Below are 22,547 nucleotides of genomic sequence, written 5' to 3'. Positions count from 1 at the left end.
CAAATACTTTATTACATAATACTTATTTTTCAAGTAAACATAAAATACACAGGTTAAGTGAATAAGTCTTAGTGAAGCCATCTCACTTCATAGAGACCCTATAGTAACTGTTAAATGCTACTGTTAGTGTAAAGCCTGCTCAGTCCAGACTGCAATGAGAGGGTAATTAATTAGGTCTACTTAGCGCCTGACTCGAGAGCATGGCAGTAATTTCAGTGTGGATGTAAACACTTGCTGACTGAAGTTTGTTGCTTCTAAAATAAGAGCATGCAAATGCTGGCCTCCTTCCATTTTCAGACTCAATAAACATTATGCTAATGTACAGAAGTAACTAGAAATAGCCACCACAATGCATCTGTGTAGTCTTTGTGGGATATCAACACAGAATCAACCCTTATAGAATGCCATTCCCAAAGACTAATGTATTTATACTGACCATTGTTAGAAATAACAACTGTTATGATTTTTAGGATTAGACTTCGAGAGTTGCATACAAATCACATCAATGATTATCAATGATCTACTGGGGTATGCATCACAAAGCATCCCATTCAAAGGTGTGTGATTAACACATGAAAGACTCAGAAATGCAGCATCACAAGGAAAGGACCGGACCACACACACAAGGAAACAAAGTCCAGCCTGACTCTGCATCAGCAAGGCGTCTGGGCACATTCCTTGAAAGATTCCGATCGTCTCGAACAGTTCTGCACTGAAGACTGCTCAGACTATCCTCTCTCTCTCTCTCTGACTGCATGCTAGGTGCATCCGTTGCCATGGTATCAAACCCGAGCGAGCAAGCAAGCCAGCCAGCGCTGCTTCTTCTGACTGCGAGAGCGGAGCTGGGATTGGCAAACTCGTGCCAAAGCCCATCTCCATTCTGTACACATGTTTGCAGATGGCATTCAGCTGGGCATGGCATGGTATGGCCTGCTTTTTCATATACATTGGTGTGTGTGTGTGAGTTGCGAGTGCACACATGCGTGTTCGTGTGTGTGTATGCATGTGTGTGTGTGTGCATGTATGTGTTAGAGATCTGGGCAGAGACAGTTTAAAAATGCTGTACACTGACAAAAGGCTCCTCCCAGATGATGAATGATTTAAACAGCGAGGCAGCATTGCAAATGTCATGTCTCTGGGCAGTGCAAACAGCGCACACACAACACAACACAAACACGGGGCCAGGGTCTGACACACAGCTACCCAGCCGTTGACCAAAGAAATGCCTCGCTCCAAGGCTCCAGGTTTCCAAAAATCTTTATTACAGATGCTACGGTAGAAATGCATGTGAAACGGCTACAACATTGTTTATATTAAGAAGGGTCTCGAGGTCTTTAGGTTTGCCATGCATGGGAAGGAGGGGGTTTAAACCACCAATATGAAACAGCCCTGTAAACATGAGCAAAGGAACATGGACTTGTGCCAAGAGCACAGGAGAAACATGACGCTGCTGTAAATTTGGCACACCTACAATATTACTTTACACAATAGAAATAGTTTCTCTAGATTATTAGTATTCATCATAATGACCTTTAACATTCCAGATGACCCTGACAAGCTTATAAATATGTGTTATGTATAAAATAACCTGCTGCAAAAGACATTGGGAGCTGATGGTTTTAAAACTGTCAAGCAACATCAAAATTCAGTACATTACAAAAGAAAAAACAAAATAAAACAAATAACAGAACATAATCTTTGTTATCCTGTTCCTACAAAACAGTTGCTCAGACTTAAAACACTGAAAAACATTATCCAAAGATTTAATAAATATCTCTCCTCTAAGTGATCATTTTACATCCATCTGTGGAAGAAAGTCACGATTGCTATCAGAATCAGAGATTGCCTCTGCCCGCTCGTCCTCAGGATTTGTACACCAAACCACAGTTTGAGGCCAACGTGCTGATTTGGTGTAGAAATGCACACACACACACTCTTAAACCTCAAAAAAGGTATAAACTATTGCACTCTCTCTCTCTCTAAAACCAAGGAAACACTCCGTTGTCATTGCTTCAGATTCCATGTGAGAGAAAAATAAAATTGTGTGTGTGTGTGTGTGTGTGTGTGTGAGTGCTTTTTTGTTTTAAAAACATAGATCTCCATCATGCACATGTGCAGACTCCCCTGGTCTGCGGATCAGTGTGCTTGCTTGCTGCCTCACTGGACACGAGTCCAGTGGACAGACTTTTCGGTGGCGATGATGGCGAGATGTCGAAAGGTTACGCTCAGCGCTTGCTGCCTTGGAGGGGGAAAAAGGGTGCTTTTGTCTTACACTGTCTTTGGGTAGAAACCATCAATGCTAAATATACAAAACGAGTCTTTGGGTGCCATCGTGGGGTGTTTCTTCTCTACACTCCCGAGTTGGATTTCTCTGTCGGTTTCTCCATCGCCCCTTCAGCATCCGTGTCATCTTCAATGACTGCCAATGAAGAGAGGGAATGGATTAGTGAGTCCTGCGCTCAGGCTCGGTCATGACATCAGGCAATGGCACATTAACATTGACTGATGGGCTGTCTTAAACGATTTCCATCCTGTTAACATTCAGGTAATTCTTGCGTATCATGAGATGCACTGGAGAAGACATGCACTGATCACAGGGGCTTGCATGTACACTGTACACACAAACGCACACACACAGACAGAGAGGAAGGGAAGGAGAGGAATATATATATATATATATATATATATATATATATATACACATACACACACACACATACACGCACACAGATGTATACATGCATGAACCACCATTCTTTACTTTCAGAACTAAAAATGGCATTTAGTGTCAATATAAAATCGTTATTCAATAAGGCTAAATATACTGCTGCAGAACACTTCACATTACATAAAAACAGATAAGGCACAATTTCTTTGACGAAAAACATAAATAATTGTAAATATAATGCTGTCGTGGCTTGGCTTGTTCACTGCGCATGGAAGAATAGCTACACACAGATAAAACGGCAAAGAAAAACACCACCGCATTTAAACGGCATCCATTACGCACAATATGATTTCCTTTGTCGTTCATCATTCCATCCACATCTCAATGTATGTTCAACGATTCAACACCGAGGCAAAGATAGAATTGTGCACTGTTTGGTCTTACATCGAATAATAATTTGACAATTACCTCTTTTGCTTCGCCCAATCTGCCCAAGCTTTGGTGGTCGCTTATTTTGTGAACCACTGAAGAAGTTATTGGTATCTTGTAGGCGACAGGTGAAGGAAAGGTGGTCTTCATCCCCTTCGTTCCCATAAGCAGTCATTTTATCTTCGTTGTATGGTAGCACTTCCGACATATCTAGCCTAAACGTCTTAACTCAACCGACGCTTAAGCCAAATGAGACTGCTTACACAGAAAATATCCTTAAATCCGATATGGAAAAACGGCAAATTTCCCACACTGTCGTCCTCAACCCCAGTGATATTTTGCCTACCTCTCTAGGCACGTGTAGTCTAACAGCAAGTGGATGCGAATTTCCGAATTTCCCCTCTCCACTCCACTGGCTTCGCATAGAAACAATATTCAAATTTTCCAGTGGTTTCCAAACGTGCAACTTGGGAAATTGGAAGGCATACAATTGCGGAGGTATGCGCGCAGGTTTGGGCGGCTGGAACGTAGCACGGAAAATCTGAGAAAGAAATGCAAATCGGAGAGCGATGCAAAACACGGATCCCTACGAGACCCGATGGAGAAAGCGCGTCACTGTGCCGGGATCTTCCTGGTGCAGGCAAACAAATTACAAATGGCGAGAATACCTATCCACTGAAAACTTAACATTTGCACTGGCAGTACCGTGTCTGTTTATGTGTACAGTTAAGGACTGTGAAGATATGGGCGAACAAAACTACGACATTGGGGAAATGCGGCATTTGGTCTTTTAAAATGCTTTATTGCAACAGATGTCGTCAAGCTGGAAAAACACACTCAAACTGCAATTGAAGACTACACAGACGTTTTGTAGCTTTTTTGGTTTTACTTTCAGGTGTCATCATGCTATTTTACTGTGGAGCAGTCTAGGTGGGCAAGGGTTTTTTTCCGGGGATGTCTAAATCAGAATAACTGCAGAAAAGGGGGTTGGATTAGACACCCTAATTGTTACAATGTAACATGTAACATTAATTCACACCTTATAAAAACTGCAGTCAATTAAATTCAATAAATGGACTGATAGACTACACACAAATCACCACAATAGGCCTAATTCATGCTGTCTGGGAGTTTGGTCTCAATATTTAAATGAATTCAAAATATTGGTGAAGGAACTTTAATGAGCATAGATTGTCATTGGCATCACTGAGAGCTACAAGCCTAATTAGAGAATTGGGTTTCAAGACAGGACAAAAAGATTCGATCTCTGGGTTTATTTATTTAATAAATTCATTATTCACGACTTGCCCACATAGACTATACACTCACGAAAATGACCAGAATTACAATGTGGGAAATTCCCATTTGATGTTCGATATGCTTGCGACTGCAGACTATCAACGACAGGGGGCGGTGTTTCGAGATTTAATTCAGTACTTCTGAATACAACTCTGTGGCCGTGTCCATGACATGGGTGACAGATTAATGCAATACACAATAGCATCAGACTTTGTGGCTGCCTTTGTGATGCTCACTAATCAAAATAATCCATCTTTTGTGCGCCTTCCTCTAAATGTCAAACACACCATATGCACTCTTAAATCCACAAAGCTGCAATAGCACAATAACTCTAATATATAAAAGTTTCATACATTCTGAAAACAATACTGAAAAATTCCTTTGGGAATAGACGACTGCTTCTGTTTAGGTGTTACTTTGACGTTGTCACGCCATTTGTCACGCGTAACACCCTAAACATTGCAATCAAATCCCTTTAAGATGTCCGCTGGTGGTAACATTAGCTTTTCAGATGGGGAGGGGTCCCATTGTTGTGATGTTTTAAAGCTCGGCTCTGAAACCACCTCTTTAGGGGGACATGAGTGGATTAAAAAGCTGTTATGAAACGTTATGAAAGGTAGGCCTATAGACAGGAATAGGTTAGTGTGAATCTGCAGTAAATGTAGTTCAGGTCTATGACGCTGCTATCGGTTTACAGGTGGCATTGAGGAAAGTCTCTGAAACCAGAGATAGTCTGCACCGAGGCCAGAAGCTGGGACACACCTAGTCCCACTGGACCTAACGAGGATCTATGACAAGCTCACAGGTGGACATTAAGGCCATCAGATCTTACAGAGCAAAGTTAAACACTAAGCTGTAGTCTAGATTGCAATGTGTAGGTATGTGTGTGTGCACAAGTATGTAGGCTACACGTGTGTGAAAGTGTGTGCACAAGAATGTACACGTGTGTGTGTGTGTGTTATGAATTAATTTATCTATTTCAGTCCTGTCCCACTGCATTATTTCCTGTGTTGATGTTGACTTAAAACATTCCATCTATTTATGCCTCAAATCATTTTCCATTAATTCCATAAAGATTCTCCAGCACCATTAGAAATATTTAAGACATGAGCATATTCCATAATAAAACTCCAAAAGCCAGAGCCGAACCACATTCTCTCTCCTCAGACAGGCTTTGGCCCTTAGAATTGCAACATTAAATATCACACAGATGATTACCTCTAAATGATTAAAAAACAGACAAAGTTTATAGAGACAAATCAATGTAACAATTGTCACAATGTCTCTCATAGACATAAAAATGAATAGGTACTTTTTGACTGAACAAAGGATAAGATGGACACTGTGTGTGGTCAATACTTAAAGCAACGTGAGAAGGAACTGTAGACGGTCCGGTCGATCCACCGGCGGAACTTTGCCACGGATGTGTACACTCCTGGAAACTTGGCGTCGCCGCAGCCGTTGCCCCAGGAGACAACACCATGGAGTCGCCCCTCACACACCAGTGGGCCGCCAGAATCACCCTGGCAACCAGAAGAACAACACCAATTTGGTGGTTGCCACGTCAACACACACCAGCACACAGGTTAGCAGCAGGTAAACAATTGTATAATTGTAATTATATTGCACAATTTATTATTTGCACAAAGTTTTCATTTTTGGAATAAATTACCCAGTGGCTTGGTTCTACTTTGATCATAGTTTCAACAAAATAAAATACCTCTCTCTCAATCTGTTTTCCCTCTCAAATCAATCTGTTCCCTCTAATTAATCTCTTGAAACAAGCTGATATAATTGTGCCCCTATGAGATCCCTCTAACAGTTGTTATAACTGTGCACCCATACAACAAGTACACAGTTATTGGTACAGTATATGGCTATAACTACTGCGTACCTGTTTTGATGTTTGATGAAAAAGAAAAAAAATTGTTTTGACAAACAGGCCTCAGCCGGTCCCCCTGCAGTGCCTGCTGTTCCCAGCTGTGCAGTCCCCCCTACCATCCCTCCCAGTCCTCCAGTCCTGCACCCCCAGAGGAAACCTCCTCGACAGAGTTCTTCTACTTTTTCCCCTCCCTAGAGTTCCCCTCTGTCCCTGAAGCCCCCCATTTAAATGGAATGATGCCCCCCCCCCCAACCCACACACCCACCCACCCCACATACACACAAACAGTGCAGCAGTACAGGTAAACACACACACACACACACACATACACACACACACACGCACACAACAGGATGGCAGAGCCAGGTTTGTGATGTAATCTAGTTGTCTTATTCTTCAATCTTCTCACCCAGACAGGTATAAGGCAAGTTTATTCACCACATCTCCTACACAGAGACAGGTATAAGGCAAGTTTATTCACCACATCTCCTACACAGAGACAGGTACAGTATAAGGCAAGTTTATTCACCACATCTCCTACACAGAGACAGGTATAAGGCAAGTTTATTCACCACATCTCCTACACAGAGTAGCCTTTCAACCACACACACACACACACACTCTCAGTGAAGTACCTCGCAGGCGTCTCTGCCCCCGGTGTGGTACCCAGCGCACATCATGCTGCTGGTGATGTTGCCACTGAAGGACTGGCTGCTGTTGCAGCGGGCGATGGAGATGGCGGGCAGGGTGGCGCTGTGCAGGGTGGGGGAGAGGTGCCCACTCTTGTGACTAGTGTACCCCCACCCCGACACCTGGCACATGCGCCCCTCCAACACCCCCTCGTCCTGACGGGGCAGTGGGACCAGGGACACAAAATTGTTCAGCAACGCAGGCTTGCCCAGCTAGAAAATATGTTCAGACACACACGCACACACAAACACACACCCCCACACACACCCACACACACACACACACACACACACACACACACACACACACACACACACACACACGCTGAGATGGAGCAAAACCTAAACTGTGTTGACCTCCTGTGTTGTCCTTGCCATTTGTGTGAGATTGACGTAGTAATGGCACCTTGATAAGCATGATGTCGGCGTTTTTTTGTGTGAGATGGATGTAGTATGGGTACCTTGATGAGCATGATGTCGGCGTTTTTTTGTGTGAGATGGATGTAGTATGGGTACCTTGATGAGCAGGATGTCGGCATTTTTTGTGTGAGATGGATGTAGTATGGGTACCTTGATGAGCATGATGTCGGCGTTTTTTTGTGTGAGATGGATGTAGTATGGGCACCTTGATGAGCATGATGTCGCCGTTTTTTTGTGTGAGATGGATGTAGTATGGGTACCTTGATGAGCAGGATGTCGGCATTTTTTGTGTGAGATGGATGTAGTATGGGTACCTTGATGAGCATGATGTCGGCGTTTTTTTGTGTGAGATGGATGTAGTATGGGTACCTTAATGAGCATGATGTCGGCGTTTTTGGTGAACTGGTCATAGGATGGATGTGGTATGAGGCGCTGTGGTTTGAAGTACTGTTCCGTACCGTCTGCCAAATCCAGGAAGTGCTCCCCCGCCACAACCAACATGTTCTCCACCCTGACCACAAGGAGAGAGAGAGTGAGAGAGAGGGAGAGAGAGAGAGAGAGAAAGAAAGAGAGAGAAAGAGAGAGAAGAAGTTAGTGTTTCTAAAGGAGACATCTTGTGTAAGACATGCATGCCAACTAGGGTCCTCATATTGAGACATATTCATATGTTCAGGCACTACACTCATAAAACTGAACTGAATTGAATATGGTGTATTCAAAACATTTTAACGGGACTCGTTGTATGAATATAATACATTCCAGTTGAATGAATTAATTTGCTTTTAAAATTCTATTGCTGTACTTTCACTTACGATGTGCCTGTATTCTAAGCAATGTTGCTTCAGTTGGCATGCATGTATTACCCAACCCCCTGAGTGTCCTCTTCACACACTCATTCCGGGTTTCTATTTCGGAGCGTCCAGAGACACAAAGCCCTCTTTACGAGGGCTGAGAGGGGCTTTGACGGGGTCCAGGCCCCGTGTCTGCCTCTTTTAGGACACCTAACCTGACAGGGTGACACGCTCCTCCGTGATAAACAAGCACAGTGGTGACAAGTCAAGGTCGACCGGGTCGTCTGTCACTCCGGCTCAGAATGACACTCACAGAGGGGAAAACGAAAAATGAACAATCTAGAACCCTGAAGCATTCTTTATGCGTTCTTTTAAAGGTTCTAGATGGTAAATGTAGTACAAATGAAGACTTTTCTGAAGATGAAAAGGAATATTGCACAACAGATCACAACTCAAAGTCTGACAGTCCAAAGTTTTCTAAAAGGTGCCATAAAGGTACCCTTTATAACCTTCTGTTCTGTTTAAGCATCACAATGGCCATCTCAGCCTATACTAAGCATTGCAATGGCCATCTCAGCCTATGTTGGTAAGCAACGTAATGGCCATCTCAGCCTATGTTACTAAGCAACGCATTCTGGTGGTTCGTATTCTGGTTTAGGCCATCTCTGTAGCAAATCAGATATGGACCAGGGCCAGACCAGGGCCAGTTAAGGGCCAAATCTGCTCTGTAAGACCCTGGAACTTGCCGTGAGTGAAGCGCTCACCCGATGTTGCAGTGTGCTGCTGTGAGCACCCAGCGCGTGTGCACCAGCGACCCCCCACAGAAGTGCTGCCTCTTGGTGCTCTGCAGGGAGACGATGTACTTGACGGTGTTTGGCGACAGCGGGTGCCCACCGACGATCCGGACACCACGCTCCTCCTGCTCGACTCCCTCACCTGCAGGGGTCAAGGAGACGCAAAAGCTATGCAGTCATCCTACTGGACAAACTGAGTGTTCAGTACTACATAGACTTAGAGATAAATACAGTTTGCATTCATTAACACCCATGTCAACACACTGGCTGAGACATGAATAAAGGATGCACATGAGATATGATAATATTCTTTTTCAGTAACATACAATGGCACATGAATTAGGCATAAGATCAATAAAGCTGGCGAAACCTGACCGTGCTCTCTGTCCACATCTCACCAGGACATGTCAAACATGTAGTGATAAGCTCTCAATGCAAAGCCAAATCAATCCTTACTTTAGCTTGCTGAATAGGAGCAACTTGCTATATACATCACATATTCACACACATAGATTCATACATATAGATCCATTAATTTATCACCATTCATTTATCATTTATCAAACCTATATTTATGCAATACTTGAGTATATTTGGGAACCCACAACATAAACCATTTATAGTCAAAAATACATGATTAATAATTTTTGTTACAACAAAAATATATAAATAAATTAATTAATAAATATTCACTGACAAATAGGGAATACTCGCGGTTTCTAATCGATTTTACCTGATGTCAGCTTATAAGAGGTGTTAGTAAGAGGAAATACTTACACCTAATTAGCACCAGGAGCTGCAGGCACAGCCAGCTCCAGCAACCCAGGCCTGCCATGGCACACACACACACACACCCGCTGGAGAGAGACGGAGATGGAGATGCTCACCTGAGAGTGAGACCGATGCCCACCTGCACTGGCACACGGCGCAGCATGCCCAGCCCTACCCTCACACCTGGTGCAGGTAGAACTTCCCATCAGCAGGTGATATCACCTGCCTCAGGTTTCTCTCACCCTGTGCCAGGCAGCTGCCATGGCTACGGAGGCCAACGACAGATAGGACACATTTTCATCACTCCCTGATGTCCTCTACACACACACACACACACACACACACACACACACACACACACACACACTTTCTCTCTAACCCTTTCCTCCTCCTCTCTGACCTTCTGGTTTTCAAACAGCTCTTTGTTAATGCCCTGCATGAAACTCAGTGCATAACAACGTTTACTGTCCACCTCCGCCCATCCGTCATTACACTGGGCGTGTAGAGACACAGACACGGCTGGAGGAGTCCAATGAAACGATTGGCATCCTTTAAAGCAGTGAGAAAGCAGTGTTTCTCAAAGTGTGGTCCGGGGACCACTGGTGGTCTGCAATCTATCCCAAGTGGCCCGCGAGCAGATGTGGTAAAAATATTACAGATGAGTTTTTTGCAATATTGAATCAACTTGTATGTAATTCCAAACAGTTCTGCAACACTGCCTACGTCAGTTTAAATCATATGAATCATCTGACGTAAAAAGCAAGGTGCAAAAACAATAAGCAAGGTGGTTCAGTGAGTAGGCCTATTATGTAATATACTGTGATGGTAATTTTGATACCACAGATGAATAGACCCAGTCAGACCAATAGTATGAAAAATCAGAAACCGAGTTACTTACAATGATGCGCATCAAGGGAGAGACAGCATGACTTCACCTAAAGATCCATCAGCTGCTCTAACTAGGCAAGGAAATAGTTAGGGTTTAAGTATCCTTCCAGGCTGACGGGAGATGGCGTTGGTCATCCCATATCATATGGACTACACTAAATCAGACTCTGATTAGTGCAACCTGGCAATCCGGAGCAGATATAGCTACTGATGCAGCCATGCAGTGCAGTGAAACACTGCAAAGTCATAATATTCCCGCTTATCTCTAAATACAGTTACACACAGATATACACAGGGACAGTACAGATATCATACAGTTATTACATAGAATAATACTTTTAGTGTCAAAGTGACCCACTAATGAGAAATGCAGAACATTAAACCACATATTGGAATATTGGACATAATGCAGAACATTAAACCACAAATTGGAATATTGGACATAATGTTCTATTCCACTTTCTCTCAGCTGTTGAAGTGGGTCTACTGTTTTTTTATCTAGGTAGTCTGTGAGTTTTTTATATTGGTTAAGTGGTCCTTGGTCTGAAAAAGTTTGAGAAACACTGCTTTAAAGTGTTCCAAGTGCCGTGTGAGCATAGCCTCACTGGACTGCCTAGATTCAGACAGATACACTAATGAATTATTAAAGGTCCAGTTCATGACTCTGGTGAAAGGTTGTTGATATCTGAGCTCAACAGCCAATTTCATTACAAATGAATGGGAGACCACACCTTTAAGTTGTCTTTCTGAGGAGCAGTGTGCACGCTGGCTACCATACGACACTAGTGTAGGTTAGGCTACCATAGTGTATGTTAGCATAGGCCAGTATATAACACTTCTTGCTGATCATCATCACACACACGCACACACACACAGTCATGTGTACATGTCTCAGGGGAGTGGATTCTCCTGGCTGGGCTCACATGTGTGCTAGCCTGTCCATCCACGTGCACCAGAGCACACCGGGCTACTGTAATTGTTCTGTCAGCAGCAACAGCTACCCCCCCCCCCCCCCCCCCCACACACACACACACAAATGCACACAAACACACTATCAAACATGCGTTAACACACATGCACGTCGCACGCCCAAACGTACGCACGCACACACACACACACGCACGCACACACACATACACATACAAAACACATACAAACACAGTCTGATTGGGAGACGCATCCTGTTAAGATGGTGCCATTGTCCCTGAGGAGAGAGAAGCACAATGGAGAGACAGTCCTGAGGTAGGGCAACAGAGAGAAAGAAAGAGAGAAAGACAGGATAGAGAGAAAAGAGAATGAGATAGGGAATAAGACAGTAAAGGTGCGTGTGTGTGAGAGAGCAAGCAAGAGAGAGAGAGAGAGAGAGAGAAGGAAGAGGAGGAAGAGAAGGAAGACAATGGCTCTGTCCATTTCATTCAAGGATAGAGACAGAGAGAGAGAGAGAGAGAGAGAGAGAGAGAGAGAGAAGGAAGAGGAGGAAGAGAAGGAAGACAATGGCTCTGTCTATTTCATTCAAGGATAGAGACAGAGAGAGGGGGAGAGAGAGAAAAAGAGAGACAGAAAGAAAGAGAGAGAGTAAGAGAAAGAGACAGCAAGAGACAGAGATGGGGGGGGCAAGGATTCGGTCCATTTTATTCTGGGAGAATAGGAGAGAATCACACAGAGGGACGAGGGACAGTAGGTTCATCAGATCACTGGCTGAGAAATCTGACCAGGCAGGTCGGCAGGCAGGTTGGCAGGCAGGTCAGCAGGGGGAATTGGCCATCACAGCCAGAGCAGCAGGTGACTCTGGAAAGGGTGCAGCTCAGACCTGGCCGAGATCTGGCCCACATCTGGCCTGCCCCGCCCCTCAGAGGAGCACAGGTAACTCCCAACGCAGAACAGTCAATTCCCAAAATGGACACTTGGAGTAGAGCGGACCTTCCCCCACCCTGTCCTGATCAGGCTTGGCCGGCTGCCTCCTTACCCAAGGCCATCTTCTCCCAGCATGGAAACTTACTCGGAGTGAGACAAAGCAGGTTGAGGAGAGACAGAGTGTCTTCAAGTGCCTGCTAAAAAACATCTCAAATGTTCCCATCGTAAATATAACTTTGGGTGGTTCCCCAATCGTAAGGACATATCTTCTCCCAGGGCCTTACATACAAGGGTGTCGCGAGAGCGAACGAGGAATCACTACCTGTGGCGCTCCAATGCCATTGTAGTCCTGATAACTGCCGAAATGCCTCTCACTTTACTGAAGGGACACACAATATCCTATTCACAAGGTACAATATGGCAAGTCACCTGTCTGCAGACTCTTTCTGTGCCTGAAAAGGAGTCATCTTCACCTCCCAATTCGTGTATCATGAATGTGAAGCACAAATCAAAGGGGCAGCTCTGAAGTGAAGGCCCAAGGGGACAACTACGCTTTTGTTACATATTGGGTCAGGCCACAGTTGTTTTTCTCACGGGTGGTGTTTTAGAGACACATACGCACACAGGCCCAACAATGGAATGGAGGACTGGAGGAGGCTTTAAAAGGTACAGGGGGGTCTCTTGCACGGCAGAGCATGAGTCGACGAGAGTGTGTGGGGTTCAGTTGACGAGAGTGTGTGGGGCACAGTTGACGAGAGTGTGTGGGGTTCAGTTGACGAGAGTTTGTGAGGTTCAATCGACGAGAGTGTGTGGGGTTCAGCTGATGAGAGGGTCTGAGGTTCAGTCAGTCTTCCGTCGGGTGCCAAGCATCTCCAGTCCAGAGTGAGTATGAGTCTCTGCTCCAGCTATAGGCTGCTGGGTAAGGACAAGGAGGCAAAGGGGCTGTTCACACCAGGAACGATAACTTCAAAGTGAACTGTAACTATAACGATATGAGCATCTTCATGTTGTTGTCGTTAGAATTTAAGTGTGGATGTGGTCGTTCATATTAATTATAACGATGCTGTTTTTTTTACAGTAATTGTTCTTGGTGTGAAGAGCCCCTTCACCCCCACGGGACACCGTGACAATGAGAATGTGAATTGGATACCAATCTCCTCCTGAGTGTAAAATACATTTGCCTTTTGTACAGATTGTAACAACACCTTTGATTGTAAGTTGCCCATGCCCAAAAAAAAAAACATTTGTCGAATCTGACATCTACATAAAGAGATGTCAAGGGCAAACCACAAACGCCCCAGCCATTACTGTATGATGAGACTGTAGTCACTGTGTTAAAACGACAGTATGCAACATATATTTTCAGTTGCAACTAGCACCTGAGAGTATTGGAATCAACTTATGATCATCAGGTCAGGTTGGCACTCATCAGAGTCTAAATCGGGTCCACATATGAAGGGGTGACCTACACCATCTCCCAACAGCCTGGAAGGATACTTAAACTGATTGTTTTTTAACTGATTTTTTCATTGCCTGACTAGGTCTTCATTCATCTGTGGTATTAAAATTACCATCATACCTAAGCTATGTACTATGCAGTTCTGTGGTGGGACCACCTTCTGAAAATAATAAAAAGGCCTTTAATCAGGGCCATCTGTGCTTGTATGTTTGCAAGGATTTCTTCATATATTTTCAGTTGTTTAAGTTCTTCACTTGCTGTGTTTTTTTTTTTGTCAGATTGTCCCATTTTCCGTCTTGGCCACTGAAGACCCAGAGAAGAAAGCTTGTACTGGATATAAATGCAACTGGTGGGTAGGAAGCCTTCGAAAAGAGAATAAGACCTTTTCTGTTTAAACTCTACTTAAAATGTAAAGGCTATCTGTAGACTACAGTAGATGACAGGAGATTTTGATGTGTTTCACTCGTGCAGTAGTTCTGATCATTTGCTTGTGGAAAGAATCAGACGATACAGGAAGAGGCAACAATGGGAGAAGCGTATTCAGCTATGCCAGTCAGACACTGCACTGTCCTCCTCTGTTTTATCCTGCTAACTTTTCAAGGTAAAGGGAAATTATAATAAACAAGACAACGTTATACAGCTGTAAAGATCTACGTATAGGAATGGTAAAAAAAAAAAACCTTTGTTGAATGCCAAGAAAATTTACCTGATTTAAGAAAACTAACACGTTACAGGTGGAATACTGAAGTTTTGTGAAGGTTGAGTGTTGATGGGTATGGGGATGTTTTTTAAGTTGCGTTTTTCTGTGATTAATTTGTTTGGTGGACAGACTGGCTACTGGGCCATTAAAGCACATTGAAGCTGACCTTTCACCTGTGCTTCCCCCCCCTTCTCAGGTGCATGTCCACAGAGAATCATAGGTGGCGAAGAGGTAACACCGTACTCCATCAAGTACCAAGTGTCCATCCAGTTCAACAACCAGCACTACTGCGGCGGAACCCTTATACACCCACAATGGGTCGTCTCTGCTGCCCACTGCTGGAGGCCGTGAGTATTGCAACATAACAACTGTAATGGAAAACATCAGGGGCTTGATCTGGTTCTGAGCAGCTGCAGTAGATCCTTGCATGTGACAGCAGAGGTATAGTCCTTATCTACTGCGTCTTCAAAGGAGCTGTGATGAGCTGTGAAGTTCGGCTTAAACAAGAGGACCCTATAGACTATAGAGGCTATTCCTAATCACAGATCCAGATGAAAATAAAATAAAATAGAAATGTACCATATACAAAAAAACAAAAACATAAGAAACAGATAACCAGTTGTCTGACAAGGTCAGATATCTATTGGTGGCCACAATTCAGACCAACAAATTCACAAAAAAAAACAAAAACAAAGTGTTTGCTTTGGCATATGCCTTTGACTAGGACATATGATTGACAGATAGGTCATTGCTCTGATTGGCTGGACATTTCCTTGGTCTGACAGGTTGGGGTTGAAGAAACACCTCATTCTTTCCTATAGGGGGAGCAAGTGTATGGTGTGTCTACTTCACATCTAATTTACAAACATTTATTCAGTCAGCAGATGCTTTTACAAAGGGACTTACAAAATGAGGAATAACATTCAAGCTGCAAACCTAAGGTGACAATAAATAGCCAATACCTCCAAAGAGGCCTCCACGGTGATAATGCTAGCAGGTGAAGCTGGTGTCAGCTGCCATTGTGTGAGAGTTGGCAGTCACTCTGCCAGCCAGCCTACTGGGGAGGTAGGTGACACAGCCAGACTAGGTTGTTTGGCTGGCCAGACAACACAGCACTGAGTGTTCTCAGGGCCTTTCTCAGGCGTGATGTCCACAAACAAAGCAGCCTTCCCCAGAGACGGGCTTGGACACGTTATCTAGAGCAGCGTCCAGTTCAGTTCACTGTGGTGTGTGATGTGTTCCGCTGTTCGTCTCTAGAGGGTATACAGCATCTGTGGCAGCCGGTCGCAGGACAAAGGGACTCCCCATCCTATCCCATCCCTGACCCTGTGTTCCTCTCCTGTCCTCCTCTCTGTGTCCCTCAGAAGCTACCTGATCCAGGTGGTCCTTGGCGAGCACAACCTTGGGGTTAAAGAGGGCTTTGAGCAGGTGGCCAACATCTCCAGGATCATTGTCTACTACAGCTACAACTACCGCACGTTTGACAACGACATCATGCTGGTTAAGGTAAGCAGTGTGGCTGGCACCAGGGAACAGGGAGGCAGAGGAGCCTGAGCTGGTTTTATTTGACAGATTGAATTATTTAATGTTAAAAACATTCCTACGCATGCCTATTTTCATGCCACTGAACATGTTAGATGTGCATACCATACAGTTGTGTATGGGTATAAAAACTACAGATCCCATGAGTCCTAGGGGTCATAGAGGAAATATAAAAGGCAAAGCTCCGTCCCTTCTTTGTTCAGGCCAACCTGTTATGCATTAGTAAAATAAAGTTTTAGAGCATATTTCCACCTCTGCCTCTTTCATTGAGTTTTGTAAGATGCATGCTCCACCCGGACACAACACATACATACTATATGTGTATATGTACAAACCTATGTCAGAGTGTGTGTGTGTCTGTGTAAATATGTGTGTTTATATGTTTAAAATACAGTATACAGTATATAATGTGTGTGTGTGTGTGTGTGTACCCTCCAGCTGGAGCGCCCTTTGGAACTCAATGCCAACATCCAGCCGGCGCTGTTGCCCAGTGAGGACAGCTCCCTGCTCCCTGGCACTGTGTGCACGGTGAGCGGCTGGGGCGTCACCAAGGTGTACAGTTACTACCTGTCGCCCGTGCTCAGGGCTGTGGACGTCAACACCATCCCCAACTGCCAGTACTACTACTACTTCAGGATATCGGAGAACATGCTGTGCGCAGGCACAAGCTTTGGGGGCAAGGACTCCTGCCAGGTGAGACAGAGTGTTGGGGGTTGGGTGAGGGGGCACTGACTCCTGCCAGGTGAGACACAGTGGTCGGGGGTGGGGGGTGGTGGAGGGGGCACCGGCTCCTGCCTGGTGATACAGATTGTGTGTGTGTGTGTGGGGCGGGGGGTGCAAGGGACACAACACAGAGTGTGTTTGGCTGTATGAGCATGGGAGTGATACCTGGCTGAGATTCTGTGTGTGTGTGTGTGTGTGTGTGTACGTTGCAACTGTGGATATGAGCAGTGACAGCTGTCAATGCCTGTATGTATGTGTGTGTGTGTGTGTGTGATGTGGGTGCTGAAAGGCACAGTCCTCATGGGATTGAGCCAAGCATGGTAAACATATTATTGTACATATGGAAACAAACAGAAGCCATGTTTCATGTGCCAAAGAGCTAAAGTCCAAAATAAAGACAATATCACAGCTTCAGAGAGGACACTTCTTATAAATATTAAAACCAAAAAAGACAAAAGACAGAATATTAACCATTACAGCCTTTGTTACTTTACACATTACACAACACATTCTGACAAAGCCATTTTGCAGGCAGTGTGCTATGCACAGTTTTGACACAGTGACTAAAAGCACGGCTCTTTTTGTCAGACTCCTTAATGATCTTCCCTTTATGATTCATATCTCAGCTCTGGATGCAATCAGCCACTGATGGAGCAATCAGACTAATGAGCTGGATTGGTAAGGGCACCAGAAACGGCCATGATTATGGAGCAAGCAGAGCGGCTGCCTGAGCCGTGTTTACGCGCGCCGCCGGCTAGCTGCTCGCGCTGATGCATTCCACAGCCACAGGCCAGCGGCCGACAATCACGACGGCTCTCTCAGCGGCGCGGTCGCACACTAACTGGAAATCAATGAGCTCGCAAATAGAGCTCATAAAATAATTACCGCGTGTCCGACGGGCCAGGCAGAAGTAACTAACGTCTGATTCACTGAAGCACTCAAGCAGCAGAGGAATACAGCTTGTAGCTTGCAGTGTTGATCTGGGGGAATTTTATTGTAACGAGCAAAGTTCCTGGAAAGTCACTGTTTTGCTGAGGGGTGGGTGCAGAGGATGTGTGTGTGTGTGTGTGTGTATGTACCTAAGTTGAACAAACAGCATTGTCACATTGTATTGTTTCTCCCCCCGCGTTGCCAGGGTGATTCGGGCGGTCCGCTCATCTGCAACGGGCGCTTCGAGGGCATCGTCTCCTGGGGCATCAGCTGTGCCAACCCCTACTTCCCCGGCGTCTACACTAAAGTACGCAACTACGTGCGCTGGATCAACTGGATCATCAAGAACGACAGCTCCGATTAGAGCCGTCGGCGTCCACACAGAGACTCAGGCCCACGGGCCAGGCACGCAGCACACACACACACACACACACACACACACTGTGCCCTGATGGGCACTCATCCCTGTTGGCTTCCCCCCTCCCAACACGGTGTGTGTGTGTGTGTGTGTGTATGTATGTAGGGGGACACAGGGCGATCGCCCATTAAGGGCACAGTGTGTGTTTATGAGTGTGTGTTGAAGGGAGCCTTCTAGTATGAGTGCTCGTCATAGTCACAGTGCGTGCGTGTGTGTGTGTGTGTGTGTGTGTGTGTGTGTGTGTCTGAAGAGCATGTGTGTGTATTGGGGGTGAGGGAGTTAAAAGAGTTCATTACATAACACAGTTGACAGACTTGACAGTGGGGGCGCTGTAGAGGGGTTTGGGTAACCTGGGGGCAGCTGGAGCAGCTGGTCATTCTCCATGAGAGCACATGGAGCAACTCTAACAGAGACAAAACACAGACCTGACCTTCACTCACCGAGACGCAACATTAAAGGCACAGTTCATGATCTAATCGTATGTCAAATTCAGCAAATAGCTGTCAGCTCCGTGTAAACACTCACATAATATACTGAGTCATCCACTGTTCCAGCCAATCACACTGGTTCTTCAGGAGAACGGAGGAGAGGGGGGCCGTTTGATTGGCTGTTGAGCTCAGGCATCAACATCAACTTTCCTTCACCAGAGTTGCAGACCATGCCTATGTGCGGAGGAAACACAGTGCCCACCACAACACAACTAAGAAATGTGACCTTGAGTCACTACAGCCATTAAAATGACTTCACATGACACTGATCACTAAATCAATAAACCTGCTTCATCTCACTGTCTGGACACATGACTTCTGTTGAGTTCATCAAGACATCCATGGAGAGATTGATTAATCATTTCCCAAATCATCACAGCAATGTCCCGTGGACGAGGAAAAGCAAAATGTCCAAAATTGAGCAATTTGACTTTGATGGAAAATGTCAGGTAGGCCTCCAGTGTCGTGCCACTCCCTGACAAGAACACAAATTACTCTAACTTCAACAATGGCAAAACAATCACATGGGATCATTATTATTATTATTATATGTAATATTTTATTTAAGAAAAATCTAAAGAATTGAGGCACTCCTCTACAGAAATAAAAAGCCTTTATTGATCAGTGGCTACATGCCAACTCATTTAGACTATTTAGCCTACATCAGGGCATGTGAAACAAGCACAGGTGTGCACATTTAAATTGTGTGAGCACAGGTAGAGAGAGGTGAGAGTGGTCACATGACCTAAGTCCCACCCCTCCAAAACTCCACGACCAAGACTCATTTAAAAACACACAAAGAAATCCATTACATAGCCAACTATATAGACACCCATTTTAAGGCCTGCACAAAACAGGAAAAGTCACTAAGCTAAATAGCACACACAAACAGTAGTATTGACACACAAAACATACTTATATATTCACAATTAATTAATTAATATTATTAAATTAATTAATAAAGACAAAGTAGATATACATTCACTTTACATGCTTACATATTAGAAACACAATGCATATGCATTCACATTCACATGATAATCCATTGGTCCAACCAGACAGCGACATAACAGAAAGTTCACATCATCATTGAGGCCTAGAAAAGTGGTGGCCCTTAATTTAACAATCCACCAGGTTTCTTTTTAGTGAAGGCGTTCAAGCCTGTGCCCACCTCTTTCATTCTTAGATATTATTTCAATGATCACTGTTAAGATTTTTAAATAAGTGTGACCAGCCTTGTAAAATGTAGTACCATAGGATAGTCAGGATCCCTGGTTTTTATGGAGTACTTGTGCTTTGCCAGTCTATCATGAAGCCTAGTTCGTCCCACATAGAAACATTCACATTCACACTCCAATCTATAAAAGACATGTGTGGTGTTGTAGTTGGCAAAGCCTTTAAAGTGATTTTTTTTTTGGCTAAACACATCAATAAAAGAGCTTTGGCAGGCCATATTATAACAATGATTATATTGTGACCAGATATTGTCAATTCTACTTATTTCCTCTAATATGGACATGCGTGGTGTCACGGATGTAAGCTGGCAACATCATGGTGAGAGAGGATGGTTCTGTAATGGATCCTGTTCCACTGATAATGGGTCTTCCAGGGGGCTGCATGAGATTCTTGTGGATCTTAGGTAGCATATAACAAGTAGACAAACTGGGGTTGTTAGGCAGCAAAAACTCTGACTATTTTATTAGAATCTGTTTGTTATGTACTGTACAGCATTGTCCAAGATGACAGTAAGATCAGCTTTCACCTGATCCAATGGATTAGCAGAAAGAGATCAATAATAAAAAGAGTTGCTCATTTGTTTCAATGCCTCTTATTATTGTGGTTTGCCCCTGACAACCACTGCAGCACTCTTAGCTGTTCTAATGACCAGGTCTTCATGCCTTTGCAACCATCAAATGACCTTCCTCTCACCAATGGTCAAATTGGGTTGGACAGTTCATCCTCCCCTTAAAGAGCTTCAGAACTTCATGAGCCACTTTCTTTGTACAAGCAGTCAGACAAGGGTTATTATTCGAAGGGGAAAATGTTAACTTTGGTGTGAACTGACTATACTGCTCAGTGGCACTTGGTTCAGTCATCACTGCCTGTGGAGCTTACTTGTAGAATTGTAGCAGCCTACCAATATTTCAAGTGAAGATTACGTTAAAACTTGTACAGGTCCAGGTTTAGTTTGAAAATAATCTGTCTGATTAGTAGGGGCAAAAGACAAGCCTTTTGACATCACTGATAGACAATCATCAGAGAGGGCAGTACCTGATATATTGATCACCATCTCTTGGTCTGGGTCCGGTGACGGGCCTGTGGGAGAAAATGGTAGCCTGGCGACCTGTCTGTGTTTCGGTCTTCCCGCCTTGTTTTCCTCTTTTTGGGGGCTTGCCTGTGTCCACTTTTTCTAAAAAATCCAAATCTGTGGACGGGACCTGTGAGCTCACATCCTCATTCGTGCTGGCGCGGCTGGGAAGGCTGAAAGAGCATCCATGCCCCGGCTTGGAACTGCCGTGAAGCCTCTGTGTCCATGGGTAGACTGAACCATCTCTGTAGTCCTGTTCATCACGCTGAAATGTCCTGTGTTTAACCTTGGCTACCTCTTTAGCACGTTTGTTAACATCAGCACTGAATATTCTCTCCCATTCCTCCATTTCTTGAGCATTTACTGCACAGCTGAGGAGGTTCTCTGTTGTCTCATTTAACGCACAGCTGGGGAGGTTCTTTTTTGTCCCAATTAACACACAGATGAGGAGCTTCTCTGTTGTCTCTCCTTTATGGTGTAATTCAGCTCTTTGCCTCTTGCTTTCCTCAATCAGTAGTACAATCAAGTCGAAAGAGCACTTGTTCAAAATGGCCTCCCACTTACTTTTAAAATCCAAGTTGTCCTTTCCAAATGATGGAGACTTCATAATCCTCACTGCAAAAAATCCTCAAATTCAAAATCTAAGTGAGATAAATCGGCTTAAAAAAAGTGAATATGTACTTATTATGTAAAGTGAAGGTACTGTATATCTATTGTGTCTTTCATTTTATGTGTCAATAGTACTATTTGTATGTGCGGTTTTGCAGAGAGACCTTTCCTGCTTTTTTGCAGGCCACTCTCACCTCTCTCTACCTGTGCGCACACAATTTAAATGTGCACACCTGTGCTTGTTTCACATGCCCTGATGAAGGCTGATTAGTCGAACTGCGTCGGCATGTAGCCACTGATCAATAAAGGCTTTTTATTTCTGCAGAGGAGTGCCTCAATTCTTTAGATTTTTCTTTGACAATTTAGAGGCCCATTTTGTGATGAGCACCCTGTAGTTTTATTGTAACAAACACTTTTGACCCAGGGACCCTTTCTTTCTTCTTTTTTATAATATATTATTTATTCTATTATATCTCTCTTTAGAGCGCAGTAATCACATCACTGATCACAACACTGCTCAGCACTGTGTATTTGGTTCACTCCCAATATTATCTAATGTTACCGAAGAACTATGATAAACACCATAAACACAGCTGGCTTATCAGCTCTGGGTTTCACATGCGGGAAAACTATCGTGTGTGTGTGTGTCCTCCATGGGATCAACACCCTATCAGACATGCCCCCCGATGCGGGAAAACTATCATGTGTGTGTGGGTGTGTTGCATGGGACCGACACCCTATCAGAAATGCCCCCGATGCGGGAAAACTATCATGGGTGCGTGACCTGTGGAGGTGAACTTGGCCCCGCACGGGAGTGACACCCTATCAGACATGCCCCCCGTGCCTGTAGGTGAACTTTACACAGGAAATCACTGCTGCGGAACA

General features: G+C 44.4%; 3 protein-coding genes and 1 long non-coding RNA gene across 5 annotated transcripts; 1 reads left to right on the top strand and 3 right to left on the bottom strand.

Annotated features, from left to right (window-relative positions):
- Positions 1-1,239: 1,239 nt before the first annotated feature.
- Positions 1,240-3,793, bottom strand: camk2n1 (calcium/calmodulin dependent protein kinase II inhibitor 1). The gene is made up of 2 exons (XM_042088371.1): positions 3,137-3,793; positions 1,240-2,419 (listed from the first exon to the last, which is right to left on the bottom strand). The coding sequence occupies exons 1-2, from the start codon at positions 3,303-3,305 to the stop codon at positions 2,349-2,351; spliced, it is 240 nt and encodes a 79-aa protein (XP_041944305.1). The 5' UTR covers positions 3,306-3,793; the 3' UTR covers positions 1,240-2,348.
- Positions 3,794-4,370: 577 nt separating this feature from the next.
- Positions 4,371-9,807, bottom strand: LOC121707545 (trypsin-3-like). The gene is made up of 5 exons (XM_042090198.1): positions 9,750-9,807; positions 8,943-9,114; positions 7,757-7,898; positions 6,914-7,180; positions 4,371-5,919 (listed from the first exon to the last, which is right to left on the bottom strand). The coding sequence occupies exons 1-5, from the start codon at positions 9,805-9,807 to the stop codon at positions 5,749-5,751; spliced, it is 810 nt and encodes a 269-aa protein (XP_041946132.1). The 3' UTR covers positions 4,371-5,748.
- A 3,387-nt stretch (positions 9,808-13,194) lies between these two features.
- LOC121706521 (trypsin) lies at positions 13,195-18,917 on the top strand. Of its 2 annotated transcripts, none has more exons than XM_042088341.1 (6): positions 13,195-13,367; positions 14,223-14,293; positions 14,841-14,991; positions 16,009-16,150; positions 16,625-16,879; positions 18,045-18,917. In XM_042088341.1, exons 1-6 carry the CDS (start codon positions 13,309-13,311, stop codon positions 18,201-18,203), a joined length of 837 nt encoding a protein of 278 aa, XP_041944275.1. In that variant the 5' UTR covers positions 13,195-13,308; the 3' UTR covers positions 18,204-18,917. The 2 variants fall into 2 exon arrangements, with proteins under 2 accessions (XP_041944275.1, XP_041944276.1); XM_042088342.1 differs by lacking the exon at positions 13,195-13,367 and adding an exon at positions 14,416-14,545.
- A 424-nt stretch (positions 18,918-19,341) lies between these two features.
- Positions 19,342-21,900, bottom strand: LOC121706547. Its single transcript, XR_006031069.1, has 2 exons — positions 21,017-21,900; positions 19,342-20,379 (listed from the first exon to the last, which is right to left on the bottom strand). It is a non-coding gene; the product is annotated as an uncharacterized LOC121706547 (long non-coding RNA).
- Between the last annotated feature and the right edge of the window lie 647 nt (positions 21,901-22,547).

The sequence above is a fragment of the Alosa sapidissima genome, chromosome 4, assembly GCF_018492685.1.
Source record: "Alosa sapidissima isolate fAloSap1 chromosome 4, fAloSap1.pri, whole genome shotgun sequence".
Classification (NCBI taxonomy): Eukaryota; Metazoa; Chordata; class Actinopteri; order Clupeiformes; family Clupeidae; genus Alosa; species Alosa sapidissima.
This window is presented reverse-complemented; position numbering and strand designations above follow the sequence as displayed.